At 36.3% G+C, this 15,610-nt stretch overlaps 1 protein-coding gene across 1 annotated transcript in view; it reads left to right on the top strand.

Moving 5' to 3' along the window:
• The window catches only part of magi2b (membrane associated guanylate kinase, WW and PDZ domain containing 2b), a 77,545-nt gene that overhangs the window by 31,518 nt on the left and 30,417 nt on the right, over window positions 1–15,610 (top strand). The window contains 5 exon segments of the mRNA XM_043228343.1: window positions 6,851–6,970; window positions 8,427–8,642; window positions 10,033–10,252; window positions 11,644–11,696; window positions 11,699–11,722. Coding sequence (XP_043084278.1) covers window positions 6,851–6,970; window positions 8,427–8,642; window positions 10,033–10,252; window positions 11,644–11,696; window positions 11,699–11,722 — 633 coding nt within the window.

Raw genomic sequence — 15,610 nt, 5'->3', positions numbered from 1 at the left:
AGGAGTTTTTCAGGCGAGTTTCCTCCTCCAAGTGAGGGTTCACCTTATTTGCCTCGGTTTCTAAAGGCATTTGACGGCATTCAATCTATTACAGTTCACCTACGATGTGATGAATCATAGGTTAAATCAGTCAGAAGCCACTTTGGAATATATAGCCCTGATTGAAGGGCTGGTGAAAAGCACAGTGCCTGGTGTTTGCTGCTGAAATCCCCTGCGGGTCGTCTCCTATAGGCTCCTTCACTCCAGTGCACCCGTATCTCGCATATGCCTTCACCTCCACTCACCCTGAGAGCTGTTTACCTCTGTTCAGACATTAGCGATTCAGCGCACAGAGCGGCACCGGGCTTCAAGGTTGGGCTGACCGCAGATTAGAGGGAACACGACCCCTCCCCGTCACGAGTGTCAGAGAGGCTGCAGGCCATTACAGGCAAATTTCAGGCCTTCAGCCCGGCTCTCATCAACCCCTCAAGCGCTTCCACAGACGCTACACAAGGACAGGGCCTCGGTGTCAGCCTTCATCCGGCTTCAGCCTGCATAGAGTCGTTTGCGCTGACTGGAAATGTGTTTCAACGCTCGATTCTTTCAGTAGTTTCGCCGCCTTTGAAGTTCGGTGTTTGGTGGGGCAGCGCTTTTTTCGTTCGGTGTTGGTCTTCGGTTCGTTCAGATTAGCTGCTGACAGTTTTATTTGCAGGGAAGTTACACTTTAGTCCTGTTACATGCTCAATCTCACTGCGTCACGCTGCTCTATGTTAAAGTCTTTGATATAAAATGTACAAAATGACATTAAATTGAGTTAAATAGTTGCATTTTAGTGGTGCGGTTTAAAATCTTTGTGTATTTGCTCTGTGAATGTTTCGATGTAAAAAACAATCACACTGCATTTTCACAGATTAGTAATAACTTTTCAATATTCAATTAAAAAATAATAAGGTAATTAGATTTTTTATTTTAGATTTTTTATCATTATTATATTAACAGATCAGAGTTCTATTATAATTATAGAAATATACAATTGATTATAAATTAAAATAATTTCTATATAATTTGCATACTATTAGTATTTGTATTAAATTAATTTAAACGTATAAATATATATTTTATACAATTATTTCTTGAATGTATATAAATATAATATCGACTTAATAATATGTTAATATATAATAAAATTATATAGATGTATATATGGTATGATATTATATTAGTAGTAGTAGTAGTACTAAATATATAGTTTAGTAAAAATAATTGTTACATTATAATTATATAAACAGATTATTGTCATATAATTATAGAAATATTATACAAATAATTTCCCTATTTTCTGTTATGTATTAAAAACGGGTGCCACCCAGAACCTCTCCTTTTCTCTGGAGAATTATCAACAGTGCACTTTTCCAGTTAATGTCGAATATGTATTTTTGAAAGAGTGTTCGGTTTGGGTTTATTTTGCTGCATCACAGATCAGTCTTCTCGGTGAATATGGTTTCTGCGCGCCGTTGTTTGTACGAGGCTTGTCTGCATCTGTCTGGAGCATCAGTTGTCAGGGCTTTGTTTAGCAGGTGGGTATGTCACTCGCAATCCAAGTGATCCAAAGAGATGCTGCTGACGACTTTAAAGCGGAGGATTGCTGAGGAGATGAACGGAGACAGCGAGAGAGGCTAAGAATGAGCTGCTGCGGCTCACAACTATGAAGTAAAGCCAGAGCAGAGGTGCCTTTTGTATCCTTGCGCTTGATTTGCTCTGACAGGGAATTGAAACGGGACGGGCGAAACAGTCGCACCTGAAAGATTGTTTCACGTGGGAAGGTGAAGCTGAAATAAGGAGGTAATCAAGCAGAGAAATGAAAACAGGTAAAGCTGGACGCAATTTTCCCTCATCATTTTTCATAATCACATCAGCTATAATCGCATGAGAGTGAGCGGAGAGAGAGAGAGAGAGAACTAAGCCAGTTTCTATTCCCTGTTGTAATCAGATTTACCCCTCGGATGTATTTAATCAGGGCTCTTCAGGTAGTCATCCGAACAGATGCATTAGTCGAGACCGATCAGCGCCCACCTCAGGCTGACGATGTCGTTTTTCTTCCATTTATTTTGAGGTGACGTGTATAATTTCTTTTCAGTGAGCAGCACTAAAAAAAAATAAATAAATACTGTTTTCGGACAGGTTTCTTAAACACAGGTTTAGTGCTGGTACTCCACCTCAAAATGAAAAAAATGTGTCATTAATCACGAACCCCCAATGTCGTCCCAAACCCGTAAAAGCAAAGAAATAAAACACGATTAATTTGTTGCGCGTCTCTCTGCATTACCGTAGAGCCACTTTGGAGAGTATCCAATGAACGCGCTGTTCTGTGCAAGCTCCGTTTCTCTTCAATTCAAATTATACATATGCATAGAAAACGAATCCCGGCTGACAGAAGAGCGTACACTGTTTGCTTCCTGTGGATATTCTCCAAAATGGCTCTACGGTGATTGAGGAGATGAGAAGAGGAGACAAATTCTATATATTTTTCTTTGCGTACAAAAAGTAATTTTGGCGATTTATAAAATACTTAAAATTGAACCACTGATGGGAAATCGAGTATTCTGATAATGTCTTTCATACCTTTCTGGACCTTGACAGTGTTCATTACTTGGCAGTCAATGGGACAGTCTCGAGAGTCCCGGTTTTCATTGAAAATATCTCAAACTGACAGTAGTAGCGAAATATCATAAAGCAGTTTCAATGTAAAATAAATAAAAATGAGTATTTCGTTGCCATTGATTTCATTTTTGCTTTACACAACAGTAGGGAAAGTACAATGCTTCTTTCCTAATTTCTACACTTAAAAGAGACATTTTTGAATTTGGACTGCAGTAATGTTTAAACTGCTAGCTGTCAGCAATTCATACTGCACTTTCTAATGCTTTTATTTTTTTATATAATATAATATTTCCTTAAATCGCAAGAGAAGATTTGTTCTCCATAAAAAAAAAAAAAATTACTTAGGGAGAAAACTGTACAGTGTTTTCATCTGATTATTAAGATATAAATATTCATGATGCATATGAATATCAGCAAAGCTTCCGTGTAATTTCCTCTGTGTCATGTTTAGCCCTTTGTCAGCATACAGATGCAGGCATTTGCGCATTTGAATTGCTTCAGTCAGCGTATTATGTTTCCCAGGACATGTACAGTAAAAGTGTGTTGTCAGAACACTGAAATCCCGTCTCCATAGAGGCCTTTACATCTCTGAGATGATCCACACAAATCTGTTATGACACAGATGGATAAGCACACATGAGATGAATATAGCAACGGTCTTGAGTTAATGTTAGAAACAGATTCTAAGTTATGTTTGTGACCAGAATGTTTGGTCCATGAACTAAACGGGAATGTTAGCTGTTAGCACTGAATGCTAAAAACAAGAGAAACAAACTTTTGTCTGTCTGTCGTAAATGTTTCCAGGGTGTTTCTGTGGTTACTATGGTTATTTTCAGTGCAGTGCTACATTATGTGTCCGTTAGATGGTTACGTATAATTATTATTTGTATTGAACTAATGTTAACATGCTACAATGACTGACAGTTTAAAGAAGGCCTGTTGCTTTGCACGGCTTCTGCACAAAGTATCTTCTCGGCATTAGGCCGTCATCTCTGGGGAGCCACTGAATTTGTAAAAGGATTCGCAGCTGCTATTTTTAGGCTCATCTCTGGTGAAATGATGTTCAGGTGAATATCCTTGAATATTTAAATGTTCCAGACCACAATGTGCCATTGCTGTCTGCGTATTACATAAGCTGTGTGTGATGCGCTCGTCTCTCACTCCCGGTCGCTCTCTCACTTAGTAAAAATCCGAGTTTTTGTCTTACTTTCATAATTTAGCGGTACCTTCACCTCTCAAAACAGCACATTTGGTCTGTCATTTTAGCCCTAAAATCAAAATGGACTTTTCTTGTTCAAAGACTTCGCGCTAGTCCAGAAATACACTCCAACCTTTGATTTCCAGATCCGAGGCATATCTGCCTTATGAATCTGAAATGAGCTCCTTGACTTTATAGTGGAAAAGTGTTATTTAAGTGTGTCCTGAAAAACTAGATAGATATAGGCAAAAGCTTTTATCAGCACTGGCTTGAAAGCTTTCTATATTATATAAGCAAATATGTAGACGTTAAAAATCTGTTGGGACTGATTTTTAAAATCTGCTTTAGTTGGAGACATGACCCAGCGGGTACAGCATGTGGAGCTTTTGCTGGTGTTAGGAGTTCAAATCCGGCTCGTGTCCGCTCCTGATCCTGACTTTATCCTGAGTCTAGCTTAAAAAGCAGGTTTAGTCAGTTTAACTGGTTGGTCGACTGGTCTGCCATCTTGACCAGCTGCGTCTAGAAAGTGTGTCTAGAATAGTGCTCAAAATAAATTGTATTGCTTATTTGCTATTAAAAGTGTTTCATTTTGTTGAATGTGTCCATGTTCTTTTTATGACTGGAGATATTATGGAAATTATAATGAAAATGATGTCTGGGCTTGTGGGAAGTTTGTCCCAGACAGTTTGATTCATTGTGATGGAGTCAGTTTAGCAATTGCATGGCAATAACAATCAGAACGAATGTCTGACTGGACTATTGTTGTTCATATGTGAATGATTATGCTTTATCCACAAACAGTTCAGCTCCTGTATGACTGACTGAATTTCTGCTGTTCTGTTATATTCATTGCTAGCGGCTCACTGAGGCACATTTCACCCAAAAATTAAAATGTGGTTGTTTATTACTCACCCTAATGCCGTTTTAAACCATAAGACCTTTGTTCATCTTCAGAATACAAATTAAGATATTTTTGATGAGCTTTCTGACTCTGTACAGACAGCGAAGCAACTGACATGTTCAAGGCCCAGAAAGATAATAAGGAGATTCTTAAAATAGTTAAAATACATGTTTACTATATATAAAATATATATCACTGCGTACCCCTGAATACACACATATATATATATGTGTGTGTGTGTGTTTGTTATATATAAAGATATATTTATTATATATTTGTTTTTTTCCTTCATAATGTATTTAATTCTGGATGTTTCTGAATTTCTCCTTGCTTGACTGCTATTATTGATTGAGATCATTAGCCTCATACGATGACCAATTCGTTACATCTGTGCTCGCTCCGTGAAGTCAGATCAAATCTCGCTATTAATTACTTACCCTATTAATCTTAAATTGTCCTGTGAATTGCCAGACTTAATAAGAACACTGAATTAAATGAAAGCACCCTAATTTCAAATGCACTGTCATTTTTCACAGAACCTTGAATTTGCTTTTTGATTTAGTCACCTTCATGTTTTTATGGTCCACACGCTCAAGTATTTTCCTCTCGGTGTTCAATAATAAATGTCTCTTTCACACGATTATTAGTCATGACAGTCATTAAAGCCAACCTGCACAAGCAAACAGCAGGGATGGACTCTTTCTCTTGCTGGGAAGTTCACAAGCCAAAAGCTAGAGGATTTTTTTTCTCTGACTAAAAGTTTTGAGAAATCAGAGACGATTTGGTTGAGAGCTCAAGGGACTGGATTATGATATCGTTGCTAAGTATGCGTCTTGCAAATCCCCAGTGCCTGATTTCTTAAGAATGTTTGATTACTCTCAGAAGACTCAGCCTCAGTTAATGCATTAATTATGCACCCAATTTACATAAACAGTCAATATGGAACTTGGAAACGTCACTTTGCGAGTTTTCACACTTACTTCATTGCTTAGGGTTTTTTTTTTAAAGTGAGTGTTTGTCCTTATTTGGTTTAGAAAATACCAGACCATTTTAATTTATTCCTGTGATGCAAAGCTGAATTTTCAGCATCATTGCTCCAGACTTCAGTGTCTCATGATTCTTCCGAAATCAATATGCTTATTTGGTGCTCAAGAAATATGTTGAAAATGGTTCTGTTTATTTTTAGTTTTGTGGAAGGTATTTAATACAAAGTTCAAGAACCAGCATTTATTTAAAATGGAAATCTTTTGTCAAGTTGTAAATGTACAACTGTCACTTTTTTATATTCTGAAGAAAATCTATTAATTTATTAATATTCTTTGGCTTTATATATGTGTTTTTTCCCCTTAAACTTATTTTTAATAAACTTAAATTACATTTAGTTAAAACTTAAATTAGTTTAGTTAAATTATGTAGAAAAATATTGCTGTTTATTGCTGTGTATCTCTGAATAAATAGCCTATATTTTATAATTGTAAAATATACTTCATATAACATAAAAAATAAATTGCTAAAATGTGCTAAATACCATGGCATATGGTTATCATAGTCTTAAGCTAATTAAATGTGCTTTATGTAAGGTGTAGAAAGCATAAAAATACCTTAATATTTTTGCAGATGGTAAGTTAAATTACTTGTTTATCTAAAAAATAATGCTACGATCAGTTATTCAACCTTTAAAAAATGTGCGTTCCAGGCCGAAATGTCTGTATTTGTTTTGGTCTGTGTAACCCGCCCACTGCCGGTTTACCCAATTATTTCAGCACCCCGGGTTGCCAGGTTGCATAAATAATTTCAGTAAAGAAAGCAGTCAAATGAAAGGGGCCAGTTCCTGTTGATGTCATCAGTCTGGCAACCTGCGTGTGCGTCAAGTCTAAGGAGCAGGGGCTAAGTGAAAAAAAACCCTCTCCGATGTTTTGAATTTGGACTGCAATGGCCACTTCAACCACTTTCTTACATACAGCGCCTTTAAGATTTGACTTTTACTTTGTGAATCTAATGTATTATAACTTGCTAGGATACTTTGACAGTACGTTTCTGTGAGACTGTATTTCGCTTAGTCTTGCTCAAATATTCTGACAGACATGATATGTGTTTTTTTATGTCTGCAGGCACAACGAGACAGCCCAAAGAGGGAGAGGTCCCAGGTGTGGACTACAACTTTGTGAGCGTTGAGCGGTTTATGGAATTAGAGAAAAGTGGGGCTTTGTTAGAAAGTGGAACATACGAAGGTAAGTGAAATATACTGTTAAACCTCCCACATCTCAGTATATCATTACCTCTCTAAAAAAAGCTTATAAAAAACCTGTTACATCATTGCGTCCTGCAGTATGGATTTTCTTAAATCTGCTCGATGTTACCGCTAGAAAGAGCACGTATCTTTGACATTGAGCGGAGATATTCAGAACTAGTGCAGTTTGGTCTCTTGAGAGCCGACACTGAGGTGTGTGGACTACTTTCAGACGCAGGTTTCTTTTCTCTTCATGAGACGAGGAAGATCCTTCCCATGACTCTGTGAGGCACAGTTTCATAACAGCTTCAGTGACAGACGGACGTTGAGAATGCCGGCTGAGAAATACAAAAAATGTTGATCTTTATTCATTTAATACTCACTTCAAGTTAATAATTTAATAAAACTGTTTAGTGTAAGATCCAAAATATATATATATATATATATATATATATATATATATATATATATATATATATATATATATATATATATATATATATATATTCAGTAAGGATACATCAAATTCATCTAAAGTAACAATAAAGACACTAAATGCAGTTTTTTATTATCTATGTCAATCAAACATTGCTGAAATAAGTGTACCAGGTTTTTGTATGTATCAACATTGGTAATACTTAAGTAATGAGCAGGCTGTTAGAATGATTTCTGAAGGATCATGTGATACTGAAGGAGTAATGATGCTGAAAATCCAACTTTGCCTCACAGGATTAAATGACATGTTTGAATATATTCAAACAGAAAACAGATATATTAATTGATAAAAATATTTCGTAATATTAAACAGTTTTTCAATCAATTAAATGCAGCCTTGAACTGCAGCAAATTACTTTTTTTGCATGAAATAATAAGAAAAGTTGTGTATGCAAATGATTGTCCAATTAATGCTCTCTAGAATGCGAATGCACCATCTGTTTCTGACTAATAGCTAGCATGAAATCATGGTTCACGTCAGCACAGTAAAAACAGCTGTTTTTAATTTAACACGACATTTAAATACAAGTCTGCACAGTATATACGTGCCGTATTGATTTGATAGATTTTATGCGGTTTTGTTGAGGTGAAATCTATTCCCAGTCTGTAATTCTAGGTCACAGGGTGTAATTTAAATGAATAGATGAACTTCACCTCTTCTGTTTCCATCCCCACAGACCTGCAAATGAATTCATAAAGAATGTGCCGTAACCACACAGGAGCTCAGTTTTTAATCATTAAACAGATTTCCCTCGATACACATGATTTCTTTTCAATCTTGAATGTAACGATTGAGTCGCCGGTGAACGAGGGTGCCGTAACGGCAAACATCACAGGAAAAAAATTACTCCAGGGAAGTCATTGAAAAGTTGCTTCAAGTCAGACTTCACCCTTTTTCATGCCAAGTAGCTGTGCAATTTTTCCTAGTTTGAATGCCAAAATGTGTTTTCTGTTGTTTCTAGATAACTTCTATGGCACGCCAAAGCCTCCTGCCGAACCCACGCCGATGCTGTTTAATGTGACGGACCAACTCTTGCCCGGTGCCCGACCCAGTGCAGAGGGAAAAAGGAAGAGGAATAAGTCCGTCAGTAACATGGAGAAGGACAGCATCGAGCCACCAGAAGAGGAGGAGGAAGAGAGCCCCGTCGTCAACGGCAACGGCATCGCCATCACACCAGGTTACGACCTACTACTGTTTCCTTTAAACTGACCCGACCGAGTCGATTATGAATGTGGGCTTCATGACCGCTTCGACTCATGCTTTATTTAAACTTTTCAGTTGTTACGTAACATTTTGAATCACACTGAGCCGATGAAGCTCTTTTTAGTAAGGCTGATAAGACTTTTTAGTAAGAGTTAATTTCGACAGTAGCTGTGTTTCCATCCAAAGATGCAAATTTATGGCTTTATTTAAACAACAACGATGTAGTCAAAATACTTTTTCTGTGCGTCTTAAAATTTTCGAGTATACCTGACGACGTTTGCCAAATGATTAGTGTTCACACATTCCTCGAAAATTGGCAAAAAAAAAAAAGCTGTATTACGTATGCCATGCCAGTAGTTAGCGGTGTCAGATAGTTTACATGTCTACATACCCAACACGCACTTTGAGACCTGTTTTCAAAATGATGCGTTTTCAGTCTCCAAAAATGCCATTATTACAGGCAGATGCATAAAAAGTTTTCTGTGTTTGGCTGAAAGCGCTGTTGTGTAAATGGTGCCAAAAAAGGAATATCGCATAAAACATTTTCGAAATAAAGCACTGTTTCCATCCAACGAGCCAAAGAGAACTAATTCATCACTTCCTGATGAACTGGCACTAAATATTACTAAGAAACGTAGGAGAAGCCACTTAATATGATCATTTTTATATATAAATTACTTGAGCAAAACACAATAAATGCATTGCTTTTGGAGGTGGGCATCTGCTGCTTGGGAACACACTTTGACAATAGACGATTTTGAGCAGCGAGATTGGTCATTTTTTATAAATTTGTGAAACTTGCCATTTTTATCCAATATTTCTAAATATGCATAAAATAGGTGGACGGAACATAGCTGCTCTAAGTCATTACTTGTTTTATGTACCTTTATCCTTGTACCACTCTATACTGTCAAATAAGTCTCTCAGTAAGATTCACTCAGATTCACTCAGATTGAGGTCATGCTTAAAAGTGTAGTATGTAAGTTTTTGACTTTACTAAATCATAGCAATACCATAATAAGTTTGCATACGTGTTTATCTAAAAACCAGTCAGTTATTCTCTTGAAAATGTACGTCCCGGACCGGAATGTCGGTCTCGGTTTTAGTTTGTGAATCCTGCCCACTGTCAGTTTACCCAATTGGCACCTTCGGCGTCTTTTATTTCATTCATCATCATGTGCGCTCGTTACTGTTGGTGTCGTCAATCTGGCAACCTTTGTGTGAATCAAGTCTAAAGAGGAGGAGCTGGGTGAAAAAAAAAGTCCCCATTTTTTTTATTTGGACCGCAATTCCTGCTTTAACCACTAGTTGTCAATCCTGCATACATTACCTTTAACACTGATTCGTTTTGTTTTCCCTCACAGAATCAAGCGAACACGAGGATAAGAGCACTGATGCTTCTGGAGACGTTCCCGTCCAGCCATGCCCACCCGAGACGCCCACCCTCACCGCCACAGATGCCCCTGAGGAGGAAGGAGACGCCCCCAAGTCCCCGCAGGACTCCCAGGAGAATGACGAACTGGGACCTTTGCCAGATAACTGGGAGATGGCCTACACTGAGAAAGGAGAAGTTTACTTCATAGAGTGAGTGAAGTGCACTTCAAAGCACACTTCATAATGAAAGAGGTCTGAGCATATGGAGCGCTACCTGTTGCCGTGTCCTCTTTTACAGATCGTTACAGATAGCTGAATTATTTATGTATGCCGTATTGCGCTCATTCAGTTCAGTGTACTGCATTCTACATTTTGAAATGTATTTGCTGGACTTCAGCACATGGTAGGGCTGGCAATGTACAATTACTACAAAAATATATTCTTTTGATGATACTCGGTTTAGGTAATTGTCTTTGAAATGTATTCAAATGATTTTTTGTTAATGTAAAATTACTTAATTATAAATCATTTGATTAATATGTAAATAATCATTGTAAATTCATAATTCAAATTTCATAATTTCAGTCAAAGGCAATTTGATTTTGAATATTGGTGGCACTCTACACTGAGGTTTTAATTGTTAATATTAGTCAATTACATTAGGTAATCTGAAGTAACAATGCAATATGCCTAAATGAAAAATCGTATTGTTCATATTATTTAATGCACCCGAGCTCATAACTAATGTTGAGAAAAATTAATATCACTTATGAATAACAAATATATTATTCATTGTTAGTTAATGTTATTTCATATATTACATTTAATGCATTTTATAAGGACGAAAATAACATAACCTTACCACATTTTAAAATCAATTAATTAAATAAAATATATTGTTCTTAATGCTCTTATTATTCATTTGGAAACAATACCTATCTGATGTATATCTAATAAAGAAGTTCAAGACAAAACATATATTGGAAAACACGCAGTATTTATTTATTTATTACTAACCAATTTGAATACATTTACTTTCATAAACATTTTAGCGATGATTCAAGCAAATCGGATTAAGATATTTTTTAACTCTTTCCTTTTCAATTCGAATGCCATTTTTGCTGTTACAATATAAATATGCAATGCTATTATAACATTCATTTGATCATATTCCTGCATAAATAAGTAATATATGAATCTGTGTTTTATGTTTACATTTAGTTAAAATGTCACTTGGTACTACTTTAGGGATGAACTGACACATTGCATTTTGCTGAGCCATGAATCATGATGATAAATGAATCACTAAAACTGAATCTGCCAGAGAAGCTGAGGGAAGAGTGTTCTTAAGAGCAAGAGAGAGAGATATTCGTCACCTTCCCATCTGTCCTTAATGAGAAACAAGGGACTTATTAAAAGTATTGATTGTCATTGTGTTAACTGGAAAAACCCCCAGCCACTGTGACTGAGGCCTTCTGGGATATTCAGTCTAGAATGTTTTACATTTCAAAGTCAGGCTTGTGCTAACATTTGCCTGATGTAACGCACAGAGACTCTTTTGATTCGTGTTGTGGTAGCTAAACAATATTTCTTCTTTTCAGTCACAATACCAAAACGACGTCATGGCTCGACCCTCGACTAGCGAAGAAAGCCAAGCCCCGGAGGAGTGTGAGGAAGATGGTGAGTGTTTGAGCGTGTTAACACGTGTGTGAATGTGTCGCTCTCTTTTACGCTTGGAGAAATTTGATGTCGTGACCTCTACTTGTATTTTCCCTCCGGAGATGTACGTGTGTGAGATTGTAACATGAAATCTGAGGGGAAGGTCTCCATTTTGTGGGTTTGTTGGTGATGTCAGAACACGATCAGATTGTGCTCTGGTTTCATGAAAACAATCATAATGTTTGCACACTGTGTTTATGAATGACAGGTTTATGCAACATTGATGCATACTTTCATCTTTATTTGTTCATTAGTGCTTTTTTTATGATCAATCATCCATAAAGCCACCAATCTATGATATTCATTCATCTATCTTCCATTCATTTGTTTGTATAATCATTTGTTCAGTCATATAGCCAGGCCATCTATTTATCAATCCCTCAATTCATACAACATTCCTCCTTTTTTGTTGGCTTTTTTATTAATCCATTATGCAATTTGTGCACTATTCATTCCCTTATTTGCTTGTTGATTCATTTGTTGTTTGTTTAGTTATCCATCCTCTGATTGTTAACCAATTCACCCATCTTTTAAAGTATCCTCCATTCTTTTGTCTATCTGACCTCCATCTATCTGTCCACCAATCCATCCATCCATTTATCTATCCATCCAACCAAAACGTCTTTCCATTCATCTGTCCATCCGTCCATCCATCACCTGTTCATTTGTTAATTCATTCACAAATCATTTAAAAATCTGTCCTCCATTTTTATTTGTTCATTCATTCATTCATTTGATAAGAAAGCTAATTATTCATTCCTTCGTTCATCCTCCTTTCCATACATTTATTATTCATTTATCCATGAAGCCATCTAACCTGCATTCATACGTCCATCCTTGTACCCTCCATGCATTCAATCATTGTTCATTCATTTGTCCGTCTATGCTTCAATAAACCCATCCATTTATTCATTAATCTATAAATCAGTCATTTATCCTCCATTCATTACTTTATTTATTTAGACTTTGTGTTGGGTTGTTCATTTATTTATCCATTAATCATCTGTCCTCTATTTATTTTACTCATTTGCATGTTGATTAATTTGTTCCTTTTTTCATTGGTTTGTTAATCAGTTTGTCTCTTAGTCTGCCTTTATATATTATCCATCCATTCATTTAACCACTGTTTTGTTTGTTCATTCAGTCCCCAACTGAGGATCTGTGGCATTGATTCATTATATTTAGTTACACTTATCCTTAAACCATCGTAACCTTACATGCATTCATTTCTTCGCTCATTCATCCATCCATCCATCCATCTATGCTTCCATAGCCATTCATTCTTTTGTTCATTTTTTATATTTCTTCATTCACACTTATCATATTACCTGCGCTCTAAAAATGGAGCACATGTGAGCATGATATATTCATTAGCTTGCTCAAAACCTGTATTTTTTTTATGTTTTCTTCTCAGCCAGGCTGATAAACATGCATGGTGGCTCTGTATACCCAAATCTACCATCTTTGAAACCCTCTGTTGAATTAAAATGCAATTTAATGGGGCCAGAGAAATCAATATCTCTTTCCACAGGCCTTTTAATGCCTCTCTGTGACATGACTACTAATATCCCTCTCTGTAGTACAGCATAGATCTATTTTTTTGGGCATGTCTGTGCAGCAACATAAGCTCATACACATAATCATGATTGATTTCCATTATGTTCAATAATAACTGCTGCGAAGAAATCACTCTGTGCATTGCAAATTTGATCCACGTCTGTCTTCAAAGTTCAGACATGTACATGATTCAGAATTTAATTCAGATGTCTGTTAGCTTGTGATCCTCATGGGGCGGCACAGTTTCATCATAAATTCCCATCAAAGGTTAGATAAAAGATGATCTGTCTGTGTCTACCTAATTTTGCCTTCAAAATCAATGTTACTCACAATTCCTGGCTATAATTTAGGGGTGTGCCTGTTTAATTTAGCAACAATGGAATAATTCTTCCATTGTTCTCACGCTCCAAAATTTACCCTGTGCTTGCTAATTAATCAGCCCTGCTTGTTGGTTTTGAAAGCATACATTTCACAGGACTTTTAAAGACTGGCATCCGGCACATATGCACACGCTCATATTTACACTTGTGCATTCAATGCACTCAAATATACATAAGCCACTCAGTGAATGAAAGAGCCTGAAAAAGAGACTTCTCCCATAGTTGCCATGGCAACTGCCGATGGAGGACCATTGATTTAAGGAGGCTTGAGAAAAGATATTTAAGGTGGTCTGGGTTAGAACATTGTCTAAAAATCCTGAAGTGTCCAAAAGGGTCCAAATAAAAAACACAGAATTTTCTTTAAAAATGTGGTTGTTTCAGAATTATTAGAATTATTTAAATATGGTACATTATTAATCTGCTAAGAATTACAGAATTATATAAAAAAAAGTGAGTAGGTGATATATTTTCAATATTATTCTTTATATTGTATTAATTATTAAATAGCTAATTATTTTCTTAATGTGTTGCGTATGTGATCTATTAAGCATTACAGAAGCTAATAATATTTGTTACATTTATGAATGAAAATGTTTAACTTATTGGGGTTAAAATGGGGAACGTTAAGTAATATTTTCAGATATTTTGAATAGAATTATTTGTTATTGCCTTCTAATTATGGTACAGTACATTAAATAGTATCTACCTTATAATGTAATAATATGTTAAATTCATAACATTTGTAAAAGTGGTTTGCAGTATTGCGGGAATGTAAAGTGAGTAATATGTTAAAATATTTAGAATATATTTTATTTGTTGTCTACTATGTATATCATTTTGTCCATATTTATAAATAATTTCCAACATAATTTTTTTTTTTTGCGACAATGTGCAGGAACTTTCAGTAGGTGTTAATAAAATTTGTAATTTTTTGTTATTTGCCACTTCCCTTTTAAGTTACAAATACACATTATAAAGAGAAGTAGTGATAATTTTGACCTATTATAAGTAAGATTAAATATTTAACATTTGGCTTCGATTTCTTTCATACCAAGATATGATCTTTAAAATAAAACGACAGTAACTCCAGCCAAGGTTGTGTCACACTTCTCACTTTTTTTATTAAGAAAGTGTCGCCATCTGGTGTGTTACTCGTCTTTCTCTCTGAGTTAAAGCGGTGTATGTGACACATAGAAGAGGCCCGTCATGTATCCCTTGGCTGACAGCCTGGCAAAGGTTTCTACTTAATGTAAATCCTAAACATGAGACTGGTTTTTGATTGTGAGGAGAAGGGTCAAGCATTAGCGGATGCGCTGTAGCTGGTTGCTGTGTGTGTGTGTGTAGGAGGGAATTGATTGCTGTAACCCTCCTAGGGAGGTGCGAGAACCTCGTTGGTCGTCACACCTGCTCCTGCCTCCTCCGGCCCGCCGTTCTGTTCAGCGCAGCATCCATTCACTCAACTAATGAATATTTGAACACAGCATGGCTTCTTTTGACACAGTATGAGTAGAAAAACCTGCTTTGAGGGCATGTCTGTAGACTAGTCTTTATGTGTGTCAATGCAGAGGCTGTGGAATGCCTTGTGTTTGCTTCTTTGTTTACTTGTTTATTGTATTTTTCCCTTTAAAATGTGTTTGGGAAAATGTTACGCTTAAAAAAGTAGCCTTATAAAAAATGTCAGATGTGATTCCAGGGTGTTCTCCAAGGTTGATACGCCATTGTTTGGTGGTTGCTAGGATGTTGCTAGGGTGTTTTGGTGACTTAGTAAGGTGCTTGATAGGACGTTCTATTAGTTTGCACTTCTAGGACATTGTTTGTTGGTTCCTAGGCTGTCCTGAGCAGTTGCTAAGTCATTACAATAAGATTGCTAGGTGTTCTTACTTCTGTGGGGTTTCTAGGGAGTGCTGATTGG

The sequence above is a fragment of the Puntigrus tetrazona genome, chromosome 25 (genome assembly GCF_018831695.1).
Source record: "Puntigrus tetrazona isolate hp1 chromosome 25, ASM1883169v1, whole genome shotgun sequence".
NCBI classification, from domain to species: domain Eukaryota; kingdom Metazoa; phylum Chordata; class Actinopteri; order Cypriniformes; family Cyprinidae; genus Puntigrus; species Puntigrus tetrazona.
The sequence above is the reverse complement of the archived record's forward strand: the minus strand, read 5'-3'. Positions and strand labels throughout refer to the sequence as shown.